The 16,558-nt window shown below is 33.6% G+C and overlaps 1 protein-coding gene across 3 annotated transcripts in view; it reads left to right on the plus strand.

The window, feature by feature from the left end:
- Positions 1 to 991: 991 nt before the first annotated feature.
- The window catches only part of LOC143252959 (uncharacterized), a 55,607-nt gene continuing 40,040 nt past the window's right edge, over positions 992 to 16,558 (plus strand). For 2 of the 3 annotated variants that reach the window (XR_013029273.1, XM_076505907.1), the window contains exon 1: positions 993 to 1,113. Coding sequence is in view for 2 of the 3 variants with exons in the window: in XM_076505907.1 (XP_076362022.1) it covers positions 1,083 to 1,113 (31 nt within the window). In the remaining variant the exon portion in view is untranslated. Of the gene's footprint in view, positions 1,114 to 16,558 lie in introns of all 3 variants that reach the window. The other variant, XM_076505908.1, reaches the window with a different exon arrangement.

Consider the following 16,558-nt stretch of genomic DNA (forward strand, 5'->3'; position numbering starts at 1 on the left):
ACTACTTAGTCGGACTAACTGAAGAGATAATAGATAGCTTTAACAAAAAGCAATGCATTGTCGCCTGCTTTCTTGATGTTGAGAATCTGAGGGCCGCCGGTTCGCATCCCCGTCGCGCCAAACATGCTCGTCCTTTCAGCCGTGGAGGTGTTATAATGTGACGGTCAATCCCACTATTCGTTCGTAAAAGAGTAGCCCAAGAGTTGGCGTTGGGTGGTGATGACTAGCTGCCTTCCCTCTAGTCTTACACTGCTAAATTAGGGACGGTTAGCACAGATACCCCTCGAGAAGCTTTGTGCGAAATTCAAAACAAACAAACAAACAAGAAATTCAGCCCACTCTGACCATAAAGCAGTAACCATACTAACCAACACTGTATGACCGTATAATGGAAGGAGGAAGATGTTAAAGAGCACCTGACTCTACAGGGTATATATGATTACCCAAATCCCGAGAGAGAGAGAGAGAGAGAGAGAGAGAGAAAACCCATGTACGCATTTGATGTTATTGGTCTTAAATTCCATTATGAGCTGTTTGTTTGGGAATTTCGCACAAAGCTACTCGAGGGCTATCTGTGCTAGCCGACCCTAATTTAGCAGTGTAAGACTAGAGGGGAGGCAGCTAGTCATCACCACCCACCGCCAACTCTTGGGCTACTCTTTTACCAACGAATAGTGGGATTGACCGTCACATTATACACCCCCACGGCTGGGAGGGCGAGCATGTTTAGCGCGACGCGGGCGCGAACCCGCGACCCTCGGATTACGAGTCGCACGCCTTACGCGCTAGGCCATGCCGGGCCACCATTATGAGCTGAGCCAGTTGGAAAGGGTGTTCCGTGCTAGTTCAAGCATTTTACAGGAATTTGAAAGCGAAATTTTAACATTGAAATGGATATATAAATGAGATAGAAAATTATTTATTTCCCAGGACATTAAAAGTTTCATAATTTGTTTGTTTGTTTATTGAATTTCACACAAAACTACAAATAAGACAAAAGTTATGAAATCACAATATTTTCTTGATCTGTCGTGGCTAGTACAGTACCGGCGTTAGTTGAACGCTTATTTGTAATAAGGAAAATGGAATCTTTATCACAGCGAATTTCAGCGGGTATTTTAAGAATATTTACATTTTTGGTGTATTTTTTAAGGATATGCGTTAAAACGAAAAGAATAATATCCTTTCTCATGTTAGTAAAACTGATAGTAGTTATAGTACACGTAGCTTAGTTTTATATATTTCATGAAAAGTTATTTAGTACTAGTAGTAGTACCGTAGCGTTATGCATGTTGAGTGATGAACTTGACGATTAATGCCTGTTTAGGAATAACGCAATTCACTCTTGGTGAAATTAGTATAAATGACAGTTTACCTATGCCATTCACAAGTAGCTTAATCATCTAGCACAATGACCGCTTGCAGATATTAATGTTAGTTAACTAAAAATCTGAACGATTGTTAAAACCGGCTTGTTTCGCAGTATCTCCACAACATTAACATACGGAAAAAGTGACCATTCACTGATTCATTCTTTCAAAGCTCTTCTTGCACACACATTCTTAGGAAAGTAGAGATATAAACCCACTAAAATTTTCAAGACGTTATTGATTTATCTCTCTTTTAAAATTTCTGTAAAAGTGTAAAGGGTTGACACGTTTTTCATGACCTTATCAATCACCCTGTATGAAGAATTACTTTATAATCTAGAGCTTAATTCATATTTCCCCAAGGGCCCAGCATGGCCAGGTGGTTAAGGTACTCAACTCGTAATCTGAGGGTTGTGGGCTTGAATCCCTGTCACATCCAGCATGCTCACCCTTTCAGTTGTGGGGACATAATGTGATGGTCAATGCTATTGTTCATTGGTAAAAGAGTAGTCCAAGAGTTGATGATGGGTAGTGATGACTAGCTGCCTTCCCTCTAGCCTTATACTGCTCAGTTAGGGATGGCTAGTGCAGATAATCCTCATGTAGCTTTGCAAGAAATTCCAAACAGACCAAACCAAATCTTTCCCAAAACTTCTCTCTTTTTATCCTGTGTAATATCAATCAAGAATATAGAAAACAAAAACAAAATAGTGTTATTTGTTAAATCATGATATCACTAATCTTGTAAACTTCAATAAAATTACATTTTGGACTTTTTTTATCTCAAGAGGAAATAAATTATCTGAATCTGTATATGTAAGATTATCCATTTCTAGAATTGTTGTAGTCAAGGTACTAGAAGACTTCCTCTGAACCCTTTCCATTACTCTTTTTTTGTTTTTTTTTAGTTAAGAAGCTTAAAAATGAATGAGTATTCCAAGTACAAACTCAACAGTGATTTATACTTAACAACACCATGCCAAAATAATTTTCTTCACTTTGTTGACTGGGTTCTCATCAGTGTTAAGACTTCACATAAATCTTACTGTTATGTTTCTGTTTAGCTATCCTTCTGTTTGGTAGTATATCAAAAGCTGAAAATCAGAGTCTACACCCTTTCCACTATTTGGGTAAAAAGCAACATCCTATGGACAAAAAAAGAGGCTCACGTACCATGAAAAAAAAAGAAAATTAAAAATATTATTCAGAAACTTATTAATTTCCTTCTTAAACTCATAAATTCTAGCCCCCACTATGCCAGTGTTTTAAAGAATTAAACTTGAATTTAGTCAGTCTTTTCCAAATTATGAAACTTGCATTCTTTCATTATTCAAGAAGTAGTGCTAAGAAATCAAAGGCCTTTATTATATGGATTTCCTGGATAATCTTGTAAATTGTAAACCAGATCACTTTTTATCCTTCTTTTCTAAAGAAAAAATAACTTACAAAGGCTTTAAATTTAAGGACATCTGATAAACTAATAAAAATACACAGTACCACCCTTTGTCATATATGTTTACCTCGCCTTACTCTGGAGTTCCTTAACCTTTTAATGGTGGCCATGATCAATTGATGCTGCTGCCTACAACATTCCTACTGTTTAATGGTTAAATTGACTGTATCTACCACGTATGAACTCATCTCAATTCAATGGCCAATCACTGTGTAGAAAAGTAAATTCATCCTAGCTGACGAAGTCTCCCACCTTACTAAAACTTAAATTTGTGTTTTCTAGTCATATTATTTTTACTATTAAGTATGAAAAAAGATAATGTATTGGCACTATCTGTTTCAAATTTAAGAGTTTCAGAGATTTTAACGTGTTCTTATTTAATAATTTATCCAAACATCTGTAATCACTTTCAATAATTTATTGTTCTTCCTAAATTAATGATTTAAAAACTGAACATACTGTTTCAAATGTGGCCTAACTAGTGACCTATACATTGAAATTATAAATGATACTTATCTATCCAACATAATGTTTTGGTGTAACATGGGATGCATACATATATCTTGGCTATTCCATTCTAAATTAAACTAAAACTATTAATAAATTAATTTGAAAAAAGAAAATCTTAAATTCAGCTCTTATCATTGCTTTCCTTTTAACTTGCTTAAATTTACTGTCTCCAACAGCATACAAAGGTCAACCACCCTGTTGTCTTAACTGAAGATTAATTCCTACCTTGCCAGAATTTATACTTATGTTTTAAGTATTCTAACTGTTAAAGTGTGAAACAAATGTGATGTATCAACATTATCAATTTTCTTTATAATCTTAAACACCTGCTCACTATTCAAGGACTGACAAAAATAGTAGCAATTGGTCACATATCTGATCTTTAACCTTCTTCAAAACCATTGGGGAAATATTATCTGGTCCAAGAGCTTATTGTTCTTTTAACTTCTCATTTTTTTCCTTAAGCAACTCAGAAATAATGCAATCATGTAGTTCAGTTAAGGTGTGGAATCCTGTTTACATTTTGTTCGTAAAAACCAAAGAAAAAGCAAAATTTAATAACCTAGACATCTCATGATCATCAGATACTAGCATTCCTCTATCATTCCTGCATTCTAACATTTTGTTTGCCCTTAATGTGTTCAAAGAAATCCTTAATGTTAATTTTTACATTTTTAGCAAACCTTTTCTCATGCATCTTTTTTTTATCCTAATTTTCATGACCTTCTGTAGTCTTCTAAACCTTCTGTCATACTAGCAATTTAAATTTCTTAGATTTGTGTTGCTTTTCTTTAATTTTATCTCTCATACTCTTTGTAAGACAACCTGATTGTTTGAAAATTTGTAGAACATACTGCAACCACCTGTTGTGGATAGACAAGTATAGAGGATGCCATTTTGAAAGTGTTCCAACTTTCAATTTCAGGTGGAAGACTTTTGAAATGTTGTCCTCTACACATGTCTCCACAACAAGCAGTTGCTGTCCATTCTACAAAGTTTCATAATGAATGCTCTGCCTAAACAATCTGTCAAAGAATAACCTGGTTGTTTATTTGCAGCTACCTTTTTTTTTCATAAGGAATATATTTATCTTAAATATTTAAAAAATTCATCTTTTGAGATTTTTCACATCTGATCATTATCTCCATATAACTCAGCTTTTCTTTAATTTTATTTCTCATAGTCTTTGTAAGATAACCTGGCTGTTTACTTGCAGCTACTTTTTTTTTCTACAAGGAATATATTTACCTTAAATATTTGAAGATTCATCTTCAGAAAATTTTCACATCTGATCATTGTCTCCATATAACTCAGCTTCCCAATTCACAACACACAATTTTTGTAACATTTCTTCAAAATTTGCTATTTTGAAACTTGTAACCCAAATATCATTATTCCATATCTCCATATGCAGTAAAATGTTGAACCTAATATAGCAATGATCACTTGCACTTAAATTTTTCTCAGTTTTACCCTTTTAATCATTTTTGTTTTTGAAGTTAATAATAAATCTAAAGTAGCATTATCTCTAGTAGATTTCTTTACTAATTGGAAGAGAAAGCCATCTTGAACAGTTTTCAAAAACTTTTATTCTTGGTGGTTTGGTTCTAGCATTTCTCAATCTATATACCTGAAATTAAAATCACACATAGTTTTGACTTCTTTCCCTCTTTAGTACTGTATCCATATTAAATAGCCTGTAATCCATTATTTCAAATAAATTTTTGATCATCAAGGTCATCTATGTTTAATCATGTTTTAATTATTCCAATTGTATCAAAATCCTACATCTCTACAAATGCTCTAAAGTCATCTATTTTATTTCTTATACTTCTAGCATTATGACAGAAACAAGTAACCCTGCTAATTTTTAACCACTTCTGTACTCCTTTCCTCTGCTAACTTTTCTGCTTCTTATTTGTTTTGTATTTAGTTTGTCTTAGCCCTCATCACTGTTTATCCTAGATTAAAATGTTTCTTAAAGCTTATTTAATAGCAATAGCAAAGAAGCTAGTCCATATCTTACTTAAATGCAAACCATCCATTCCTAAAAGCTTCATTCTTCCTCTTAACTAATTGCACAAGTCCAACCAACCAATCTGCTCATCTTTACATACTAATTTAAGCCTAGCATTTAGTTATAATGATCTACTTATAACTTCATCTCCACAGTTAATTTAGGTCAGTATCCCTGACAAAATTATGTCCATTTTTTTTAAATGCCTTTATCAGCAACTTAAATTTATTAATTAGCTCCTTTTCTCTACTTTTTGACCGTATCATTAACTCTTACTAAAAACTGCATCTCTGCTAGTTCCTCTTATTATATCTCATGTTCTGTCAGTTATATCCTCTACCTATGCACCTGGTAGGATAATCTGATTCTTTTCTCCCTACTTACCCCTACAGACTGTCTTATTCACATGTATTTTCAAGGAATCACCAATGACTTTAACCTCCTTATCACACACATCCTTCCCTGACTTTCCTTTTCTTTACCAAGGGCTGAAATTTGTTGGTCAATAGAATTGGCTCATTACAATTAAATTCAGTATTTTTAATTTTAACCCTCTTTTTAATTTCCTGAAAGTTGTTGTTAGCTAATTTATTCCTTGCACCCCTTGGTGTGAATTCCTGTTCATGGTGAGGGGACAACCCAGGGAAGGTTCTGTTCTTTCAGTTTACCTCCTTTGGGACCTAAACATCCACCCATGTGTTTCCCATGCATGGTGACCTGTGAAGGGGGAGGAGAGGATCCTGGTGGTTGAGGGGTCCAACCCTAACAACACACCCATTTGATCTTGAGTTCCTGTTGACGGGTGGCCTTAGGGTGATCCTCCTAGGGTTAATCGACTGGTCCACTTGGATTGGGGTCAACTAAGTACCTGTTTTGGATGTTTTTAACAGGTATTATGGACATTGTATCTGATGCTGGTGTTTGGGTATAGTGCTCACGAAATCCTGGCATTGCTGAAGTGTCCTTGTTTGACATTCTACTGCATCTCCTTGTCGGGCTCCATGGTGGGTGGGGTCAGTGGGAACTGAAATATTATTTTTTTTATTATGGATCTTCCAAATAAAAACTTAAATAAAATAGTGAAAAACCTGTCCAAAGGTAAATGACTACATCTTAAAAATTCTGAGCAGTAATCTTCAACATCTGTAACACCTGTATCTCATTTTCTAATATTATATATTTTTTCAGACAAAGCTTAAGGGCAGATGTCTCCATTTTTCATTCAGAAGGGACTAGAGGGACTTGCTGGCTCTTCAAAGTCAGTCAGAAAACTTTGCTCTGGTGACATATTGGTGGAAACATCCATATCTCAACACAGTAAACTCCTCTTGCATTCAAAGGCAATTGGCAATATACCTATTGAGGTTATGTTTCATGCTACTTTGAATTCATTGTGAGAAGTTATTGTTGAGAGGGATTTGAAGAACATTTCTGAGTCAGAGATTCTTGCTGGTTTCTCCACCCAAATGGTTTCTACAGTAAGGCATATCTCCACTCACAAAGATGGAATTATGTTGCTGACCAGTGTCCTCATTCTAACATTTACATCACCGCATCCACCTGCCACCATCAAGGCAAGTTATCTTAATTGCAAGGTACGGCCATACGTTCTAAACCCTCTCAGATGTTTCCAGTGTCAGCAGTTCAGTCACTCAAAGACATCATGTTGTAGTTCCTTGATGTGTGCTCATTGTGGTGGCAAGAACTACAATGCCTATGAATGTGAAAGGAACCCTCTTTGCATCAATTTTAATGTATCTCACCCATCCTACTTTCGTTCTTGCTTTGAATGGTTGTAAGAAAAAGAGGTGCAGCATTTGAAGACAATTCAAAACACTACTTATCCTGAGGGTCAAAAGTTGCTGTCCACCAGTGTGTTGTTTGTGTAACAATAAGCCACATTCTATTGTTTTGCCATCATTGAGAGTCGTAATGATGGTACCATTTTAAACATGTTTTGTTTCAAAGTTTATCCGTAAAGTTAGATAGTATTATTGGCTATGGTGACACTGTCCACCTTAAAAGTGTTTTTAGTTTTTTAAAGGTCATTAATCTTTTTAATGCTATTTAAGTTTTTTTTAATTTATACATTAGACATATTTTAATGTGATTTTTTTAGAATCAAAGTACATCTAGTTTGATTTGAAAATAGAAAATTGGCATAATATCTAATAACTCTAAACCAGGACTGGAAAGAACTTCAGGTGACTAAAACTGCTGTTTGAACTACCTGATAATCATCCTGGAAAGTTATAATAATTAAAATTTTGTTACAATCCTTATAAAACTCATATTATTTTACTTTCTGAAAACAACCTAATGTCAAATAACTTGAAACCAGGACTGGAAAGGCCAACTTCAAGTGACTGATGCTGATTTTTGAACTTACCTGTTAGTCTTCCTGGCAAGTTATAATAATTACAGTTATGCTACAGAAAGTCCTTGACAACTTGTATTACTGTAATTTTTCTCTTACTGTTGTAGACTAGATGTAAAAATTGGATTTAATGCTGTTTATGTTTTTAATTCAAAAATTAAACTTTGTTTTGTTTCACCTCAATTTCCTTTTATTCATTTTACAAATTTTACCATAATTTTAACTTTTTATTTTAGTTGCTTTGCTCCATAAAACACCAAACCAACTAACCAATGAAATTGGTACATTGATATATCATTTTTTTTTCATACCTAATGGTATGAAGTGGTTTGAAGAATATGGAAGCCTTTTCACATATTAATATGGCTGAGAAAACCACTCTGGGAATATTCTAAGCTGTTGATTGTTTATTTACATGTTACATGTTAAAGTAAGTGTATATAAAGGACTGTTTCCAGAAATGGAAAGAGGTGAACTATGTTTGACTTTGTACACAAGTTTGAAGTTCTGTTTTATATTCTAGCTTGTTAATATTTGTAATTTGAGTTCCTAATTTGTACAAAACTATAAACTTTGTAGTTTGACATCGTAGACATCTGATTTTAAACAGTGCTGTATTCAACATACTAAAACTTCAGCTTACTAAATATCTTTACTGAGGTGTGTTCTTTTAATATTTACTTTTAAATTAAGAAATTAACTCATACCTAATTTTAAAGTTGGGAATTATAATCTACAATTTAATTCCAAGCTTATTGACATAAAGTCATAAAATAGTAGTTCAATAAAATTTTGATTACAAGTCAACAAACTTGGGGACATAGCCTTTGATGCATGACCTATCATGAAAGGGTTAATATATATATTTAGAAATATATATAACTTGTATTGTTAAATGTGTATTGTGGAAGTCCCATCTCTGCTCTAAATTTGTAGAAGATTCTTGAGCATAAAAATCAACAACATATGATTTCCATTGTTGTCTACTGAACTTTTGAAAATTTCAGTTAAAGACTATAAAAATCAATGCGCCAAGAGACAGATGGTTTCATATAGTCAGTATATTGTAAGCCTAAGAAGCTATAATTGTAATAAATGCTTATTAATTGGAAATCTACAGATATGTGATCAGGAATATTTATATGTTTTGAACATTATGAACCAACCATTCAGCTTTAGAAAATTAGTTTCGGACATTAGAATCTATACATTTACACAAGGACATTGGGTATACATCTTCCTCTGTGAAAAGTAAGCTTGTAAACTACGTTAGGCCATTGTAAAAATATTCGATTCCAGATATCAGTATTAGTTGTAAGTTCATAAAACTTGTGTAAAAATTATTATTTGTAATAGCTAGTGGTAATAACTGTTATTATAAATTCCATTGTTTTTTATGTATTAAACTACCTTTTTGTTGAAAAAGAAAATTATGTGTATCAATCTTATTAGCAAATATAATAAATTTAATACATATCAACATTTAAATAAGTTCTAAGTTGACATTAAAATTTCTGGCTTTTGAAATCATAATAAGTGATATATGTAACTTAATAAATTGGAGACTTTTCTGAGATAAATTATAATATGAAACAAGTCTCTCTAAGTAGTAGTTGTTTGATAAACTATAGGATTCAATTAATTAGTAATATAGAGAAAATATGGAAAAATATCAGAAGGGAACTGTATTTTTCCCCATACCTTCTTCAAGTCTATCATCTTTATGATGAGACTGAGGAGGTTTACCATCTGGTCCTGCATGCCATTTTTGCCTCTCAAAATTGTCATCTTAAAAGTTTACAATATGATAAATTTCAGCCAATAATAAACCTGTGTAGCGATGAGAACATGCTGGTGAAGGTGATTCCACACATTACAAGAGTGACTAAATAATCCAATATTTGTAGTAATTTTGTAAACATCATATTACCTCTTCATTCAACATTAACTGATTTTAAGCTTGTCTTCCATGCAGCTTAGTATACTTTTTAAAACCAGTCAACTTGACACACAGCTCATTGATGTAGGAATAGGATATATTTCCACCTGAATATTAGAATTAGCGGTTACAAGTGTTACAATTTTTTAAAATAACTGGAATAATCCAGTTATGAGATGTGGGTTTAAGTATTTTACAGATTACCAAATATTTTGATTCTTCTTTGTCTTTGATGGAGAATGATACTGGTCTTTTCTTTCAACATTTTGGAAGATCTCTTGATAATTTTTAACACAGCTCATCTCATTCTTAAATAAACTATTATGTTTGGGGAAAACCTATTGTAATGAAAGTTCCTTGTTGAATTGATTTAGTGTGCACACACATCTTGAAAGCAGCACTGTTTAAAATTAAATGTTTATGATGTCATACTAAGTTTATAGTTTAATACAAACAAGGAACTCAAATTACTAATATTAATAAGCTAGAACATAAAGTAAGAATTTCATATCCTTTTATTTTGTGAGATATGGCTTATGCACCAAACCAAATATAGTGGTCTTGTTCACCTTTCTCCAGTTTTGAAAACAGTCACTTATATACACTTTAATATATGATATGAATAACCACTCAACAGCTTAAAATGTCTCCAGAGTGATTTTCTCAGTCATTTAATCTGTAAAATCTGTTTGCCTCGTATTGGCTGACAGGACTGTGGTTTCCACTGCTTCACTATTTTCAAAAGAATTCACTTCTTCTTTGGCCATCTCTCTTCTCAGTATAGATGTCTGTCATGGTGAGAGTACCTTCCAGGGAAAATTATGTATTTTCAGTTTACCACCTCTGGAATCTAACATTTACTTGTATGTTTGCTGTGTGTGGTGATTCATGAAGGGGAGAAGAGGATCCTGATAGTTGAGGGGTCAAACCCTACCCAATACATCAATTTGGTCTTGAATTCCTTTGGATGGGTGAGGTTGGTTGTTCTTGATGGGTTTTGTGGACATTATGTCTGATACTGGTGTTTGTATATAGTGCTCACAATATCCTGACATTGTAGTGCACCCCCTCATAACATTCCATAGTGGGTGGGGTCAGTGGGCATTTAATTTTCCTTTATTTATTATGGGTAATCTAATCCTTGAAAACAAAATCAAAATATTAAAATAATAGCTTATAGGTAAACAAACACACAATTCTGTTGCACTGTCACCAACACTTTCTTTATCTGACAAATCCTTAGGACAGATGTCTCCCTTTTTATTCAGAAGGGATTAGAGGGGCTTGCTGGCTCTCCCAAGTCCATCAAGAAGCTACATTCTGTGGAAAACATGGCAGAAACATCTTCACTGAAACACACCAAATTCCTCCTTAATTCTAAGACTTTTGAGAATATATCCATGAAGATTACTCTCAGTCCTACCTTTAATTCCTCAAGGAGTTATTATTGAGAGGGATTTGAGAAACATTCCTGTGTTAGATCTTCACAGTTTTGTTCAGACAAGGTGTTTCTGCTGTGCACTCTATCTATACTTGCATTATGCTGCTGACCAGTGTCTATATTTGAATGTTTACATTGGCACGTCCACCTGCCTCTATCAGAGCAGCTAATCTGAACTGAAAGATTCAGCCATACATTACAAACCTTCACTAATGTTTTCAGTGTCAGATGTTTACACATTCAAAGGCATCATATCATGGTTCTTTGATGTGTGTTTATTATGATAGCAAAGAACATGATGTGTACAGTTGCAAACTGGAACCTCACTACATTAACTGTAGTGTTTTCCAGCCCTTTTACTTTTGTTCTTGGCCCACTTGAGTTAAGGAGAAGGAAGTACAGCATTTGAAAACTGTTAACAATCTGCCTACCCCAAGGTTCGGACGTTATTGTCCACAGCTCCATCTCAGACATACACTTCTACACTATATGCCACTGCTGAAGTGGGAATGCAGACAGATCTTTACGTGCCTCCATCAGACTCCTTTTCCAGCCATGTAAAGAGTCTTTTTGTCCTCGATGGATAAGCAAGTTGGCAAGTCAAAATCTGCTCAGGTCCTATTTCGGCCCTGAGGTGCAGAATGATTATTCTTTAATGTCCTCAGTTATTGGAATGTAAATCTACTGACAGAGATCTCACTCAACCCACAGTAAGGTCCATGGAGGTTGTTAGACTTCCTTCTAATAAACAAAATTGGCATGGTCATAAACTTAAGGGTGCTCCACCTAGTTCTCCTCCACCTCAGTGAAAATGACCACTTTGATACAGTGAATCTCTTGAGGTTTCCATTTTGATATTGTATGGAAGCTGTATTTGGGTCCAAAAATAATATAAAATTTCTAACCAGCTAAATACTCAACAGCTTGAAATCTTAGATCAAAAAAATCAAGTATGCATCATAATATTTCAAAATAGCTGACAAAGTTATTAGAGGGACCAAAATGTCATGTTATTTTTGACATAGACAGAAGTATGTGTGCATAAAAGGATGTTTTGAAAAGTAAAAGAGGTGGGTGGAGCCACTGTGTATGTTTTAAGACAAGCAATATCTCAGCATTTAGAAAAGAGGGGGGTTATTATTTGATATGCCCTTCCTAGTACGGCTTGTAAGTCTACGGACTTACAATACTAAAATCAGGAATTCCATTACCCTCGGTGGGCTCAGCAGATTGATCAATGTGGCCTTGCTATAAGAAAACACATGCACATTATTTGATGTTCTAGCTTCTCAGCATTGATAATTTGAGTTTCTAATTTGTATGAAACTATAGACTTTGTATTTGGATATCACAGACATATAAGATGAACCAATGCTTCATTCAACATACCACATGATACACACAAAACTGATATTTAGATGTGTTCTTTTAATATTTACTTTTAGATTAAGAAATTAATTAATATGTAGTAATGAAGTTTGAATTATAATCTATAGTTTAATAAAAAATTTATTCACAAAAATTCATAAAATAATAGTTCAATAAAATTTTGAATGCAAGTCAATAAATGCCTTTAATCCATAACCTGTCAAGATAGTGTTAATGCAATACACTTGGCCACAATGAAATTACCAAAGGTATTTTGAAAAAAATTCATTGTTAAAACTATTAAATACATAGATATAAAGTACTTCTTTTAACTAACCAATCTAAAGTTTTTTGTATGTTAAGTAATGGTTAGCTGTCATTGACTGTTACACCATTCACCATACTAAAATCCACACAGAACCTTAATTTGTCCTCCTTTATAGGAACTAATAAAACTGGGGATGCATATGGACTAGTACTGCCCTCTGTTACTCCTTCAAGCATCTCCTTTCACACATTACCTCAATTCCACCCTGTACTTATCTCATATTTATAGGGTCTCTGTGTGATAGACACTACTATTTAACACTGTTATGTTTTACTATATTTGTGTAGCCATTATTAATATTTTCTCCCAAAAATGTCTCTATACTCCTCTAACAAAGCTATCAGATCAGGTTAATTTTTCTTTTCTGCAGTTTGTAAGATAGAATCACAATCTGTTGTACTTTGATGTGTCTGTATCTTAGTACTTTCTACCTTATGCTGTCCTAATGCATCTAAATTTTCTTTACTAGTAGTCTTATCTAATGTTATGTGCTTAATTGATATTACTTTTTCTTCATTTTCGTTTAACATTTTTATTGGTGCTTTGTCTCTCCTGGATGTTGTATTAACTTATTCTTACTCTACTTTCCCTCTTTTTTTTTCTCTTTTTTTTCTAAATACTGCTATTACTAACATTTCTGCAATTCTTTGAGCTTTTTAACTCACTGGATTTCTTTTGAACACTTCATATTCCTATCATGCTGACTTTGGTGTGTATCACTAAGCTTAACAGGCTTTGTGTATCCATATTTTGACTTTTGATTAATAACTTGGCTAATGCTAGCATTAGGCATCTGATTATTACTTTTAATCAGTGGACAGGTATCATATTTCTCAAATTTTGCATGTAAGTCTGAAGGTACAAGCATTTTAAAACTTAAGATCTCTGTTTCTATGTGCAGCTTACCTCTGGCAAGAGATAATTCAGTGTTATAAGCACTTAAGGAAAATACCCTGTAATGTTATCTGTTTCTAATTCTTATCTACTTATGGATGTGAAAAGATTGTTCTATCTCTATGTCTCCTGTTTTTATCTGAACAGTATACTTGCCTAGAGTTTTAACAGGGTGACATGTTATAAAAGTTAAAACACTTGTAGACACTTTCTTTTGAGCATTATTGAACAATGTCAGGTTCTGTGCAATGACTCCAGTTAACAGTGAAGATCACACACCTGTGTCAACCAGTATCATTATTTCTGCTCAAACTTCATTAATATTACAGAGACTCAATCTTTTACTCCGTATTGCTTGAACTATCTTTACTTTTAATCTGTAAGCATGGTGGAAATTATGTTTCTTGACACCTTAAACTTCATGCTGTTTCTTAGGCACATTCTATCAGAAGTTCCAGCCTTTGGGGCTTTTCTATTTTTATTGGGTGCATACAATTTTTGGCTATGTATGGCCTTTTGTACCATAATTGAAACAAACTATTTGCTAATTTTTCATCTTTCTGAAAACAGATTTTCTCCATATGGCCAAACTTTCTACAGTTAAAGCACCAGAGGTTATAGGCTTATTTTGCTTGTTTCACCAGCCTATTTGAACATTTTTGTTATAACTCACCACATTTACTGCTGATTATTGTAACTTGTATATTTGTGTTTTTTGAAACTCTTCTTGGGTAGTTTCTTCAGTCAGATCCAGTGAGGACATGCTAGGCATATTTGTATTATTTATGTTTATGTGGACTTTGTTACTAAACACAACTCATTCATGATATGATTTTAGTGTTTCCTGGATCATCAATTCATTTGGATGTCTTTAAGCTCATTGTATTCTGATATCCAGCTCTTGTAACTTATACCCAAACACTCTAACAGACTCACCTTGATACTTAATCAGAAATGCATTTGGTGTTTCTCATTTTTTATATTCTTCAACTAACCCTGTGATAAATAATGAAAATCAGTAGTTTTTATGCACTTCATTATAAGCCCTAAAGTAATGCTTTCTTATTCCTAATGTTTTCAGTCTCACAATATCTGCTTTTTGAGCATAAGTCCAACATGAGGCTCCAGCATCTTTATTTAGAGCATCACCAAAACTCATTGTCCTCATCAAGTGTATCATCAAACAGTAGTACAGCACCCATCAAGTGCATAGCATCTCTTACACCTAATTGTGTAGATTAAAATGCCACAGTATCATAATTTGCCTCAGCCATTCTATCAACTCTGGAGCAAACACCTTCGTCTGTTGTAGTATCTACACCAACAGTAACCATTTCTACTTGCCACTTATGTCAATATGCACTACTTTAATTTATATTACTTATCTGACTGACTTACTTCTACTCGTTTCTTTAACCAACGTGTTGTTATGTGCTCCATAAATCCTTTCATCTGCACAAACTCTGAAATGCTAGGAAATCATAGAAGCTAGTCATTTGAAGTTTAACTTAATCTAGCTTATGGTAGATTTATTTAAATCCATGTTACAATTGTAAGTGGAGTACAGAAGTCACTAACTTCAGGAATTTGCAGTTAGGCTGAATAATTGAATCTGATACTGAGATTCAAACCACAGATACCATTTTAATGTAATATATTACAATACTTAGCTACATTGAAATTAACAGAGATATCTTCAAATGTTTCACTGTTAAAACTATTAAATTTATCAATTTGAGCAGGTAACAGTTCTTCAGTTAAGCTTTCTGGTAGTACATATTAAGTAATTTAATGGATGTTACAGAAAGTTTATACATTTATTTATACATTATTTAAACATTATACATCCTAATCTTAATTTTATACAATTCTGAGAAGTAGTGGTAGTTATTTAGATGGAGCATGAGTGGGAAATGATGAACATCTTCAACATTGTTCTGGGCTCAGGATCAAACAGCATATTGATTCAGTAGCTGATTGTTTGGCATCTTAAAATGAATGAGGAGACTAAAAACTTCAGTTGACAAACTGGCAGTAGGACCAATGAACTCTTCATATGAGTCAAGAGACTGAGTTTTAACCCCAAAACATCAGTTTTCTGATATGGTGTGCATCACTTCCCTCATATAAATAGCTATTTTTGTTCGGTTCTGTCCCTTACTTGCAAACAATGTTTTTATGCATCCACAAGCCTAAAATATCCAACCCATCTGGAATTGACTGATTCAAATCTGTCTCGCATGTAAGTATTATGCACCAATCCTCCTCTTGTTGTATTCTGTTCACACATATACACTGGCTTCAGGTTGCAGTATTCCATGGGAAGATTTTCAGCTTTACTTCATTTGGTGATTGATCATTCAAGGAGCTTATATTCACCAGGTTTTGCCTCAACTTTGATATTTTGACATACAGTCCACTGATTTGGAAAGATAAAACATTATATTGTTATGGGTTTTGAATGCTTTTAATATTATTATCTATCATTATTTTTGTATCATGTTTTTTTTTGTTTTTTTTAGCTTAATCAGTACTCATAATCCAGCTCAGGGTACAAATCAGGCTTAGTTGTATCCTTTCTCCTCTACTGTTAATATGAAGGGTTTTTGTTACTTTAGGATTGCGTGTAATTCACCTGACCAGATGTCAGCCATTCATTTAACTATATTGTTTTTCTTTTGTACATCATGTCTTATACATAGGTTATTGTTCCTACACACTTATTTCTTTTTATAAAATTCTGTTAATTTCATTTTTTTATTATACTTCCAAGTAGGCTAAGATTTTTTTAGATCTTAGGGTTATATTTTTTTTCCAGCAGAGAGATGGGATCCACCCTACCTGCTCCTGGTATTATGTGT

The sequence above is a fragment of the Tachypleus tridentatus genome, chromosome 6 (assembly GCF_004210375.1).
Source record: "Tachypleus tridentatus isolate NWPU-2018 chromosome 6, ASM421037v1, whole genome shotgun sequence".
NCBI classification, from domain to species: Eukaryota; Metazoa; Arthropoda; class Merostomata; order Xiphosura; family Limulidae; genus Tachypleus; species Tachypleus tridentatus.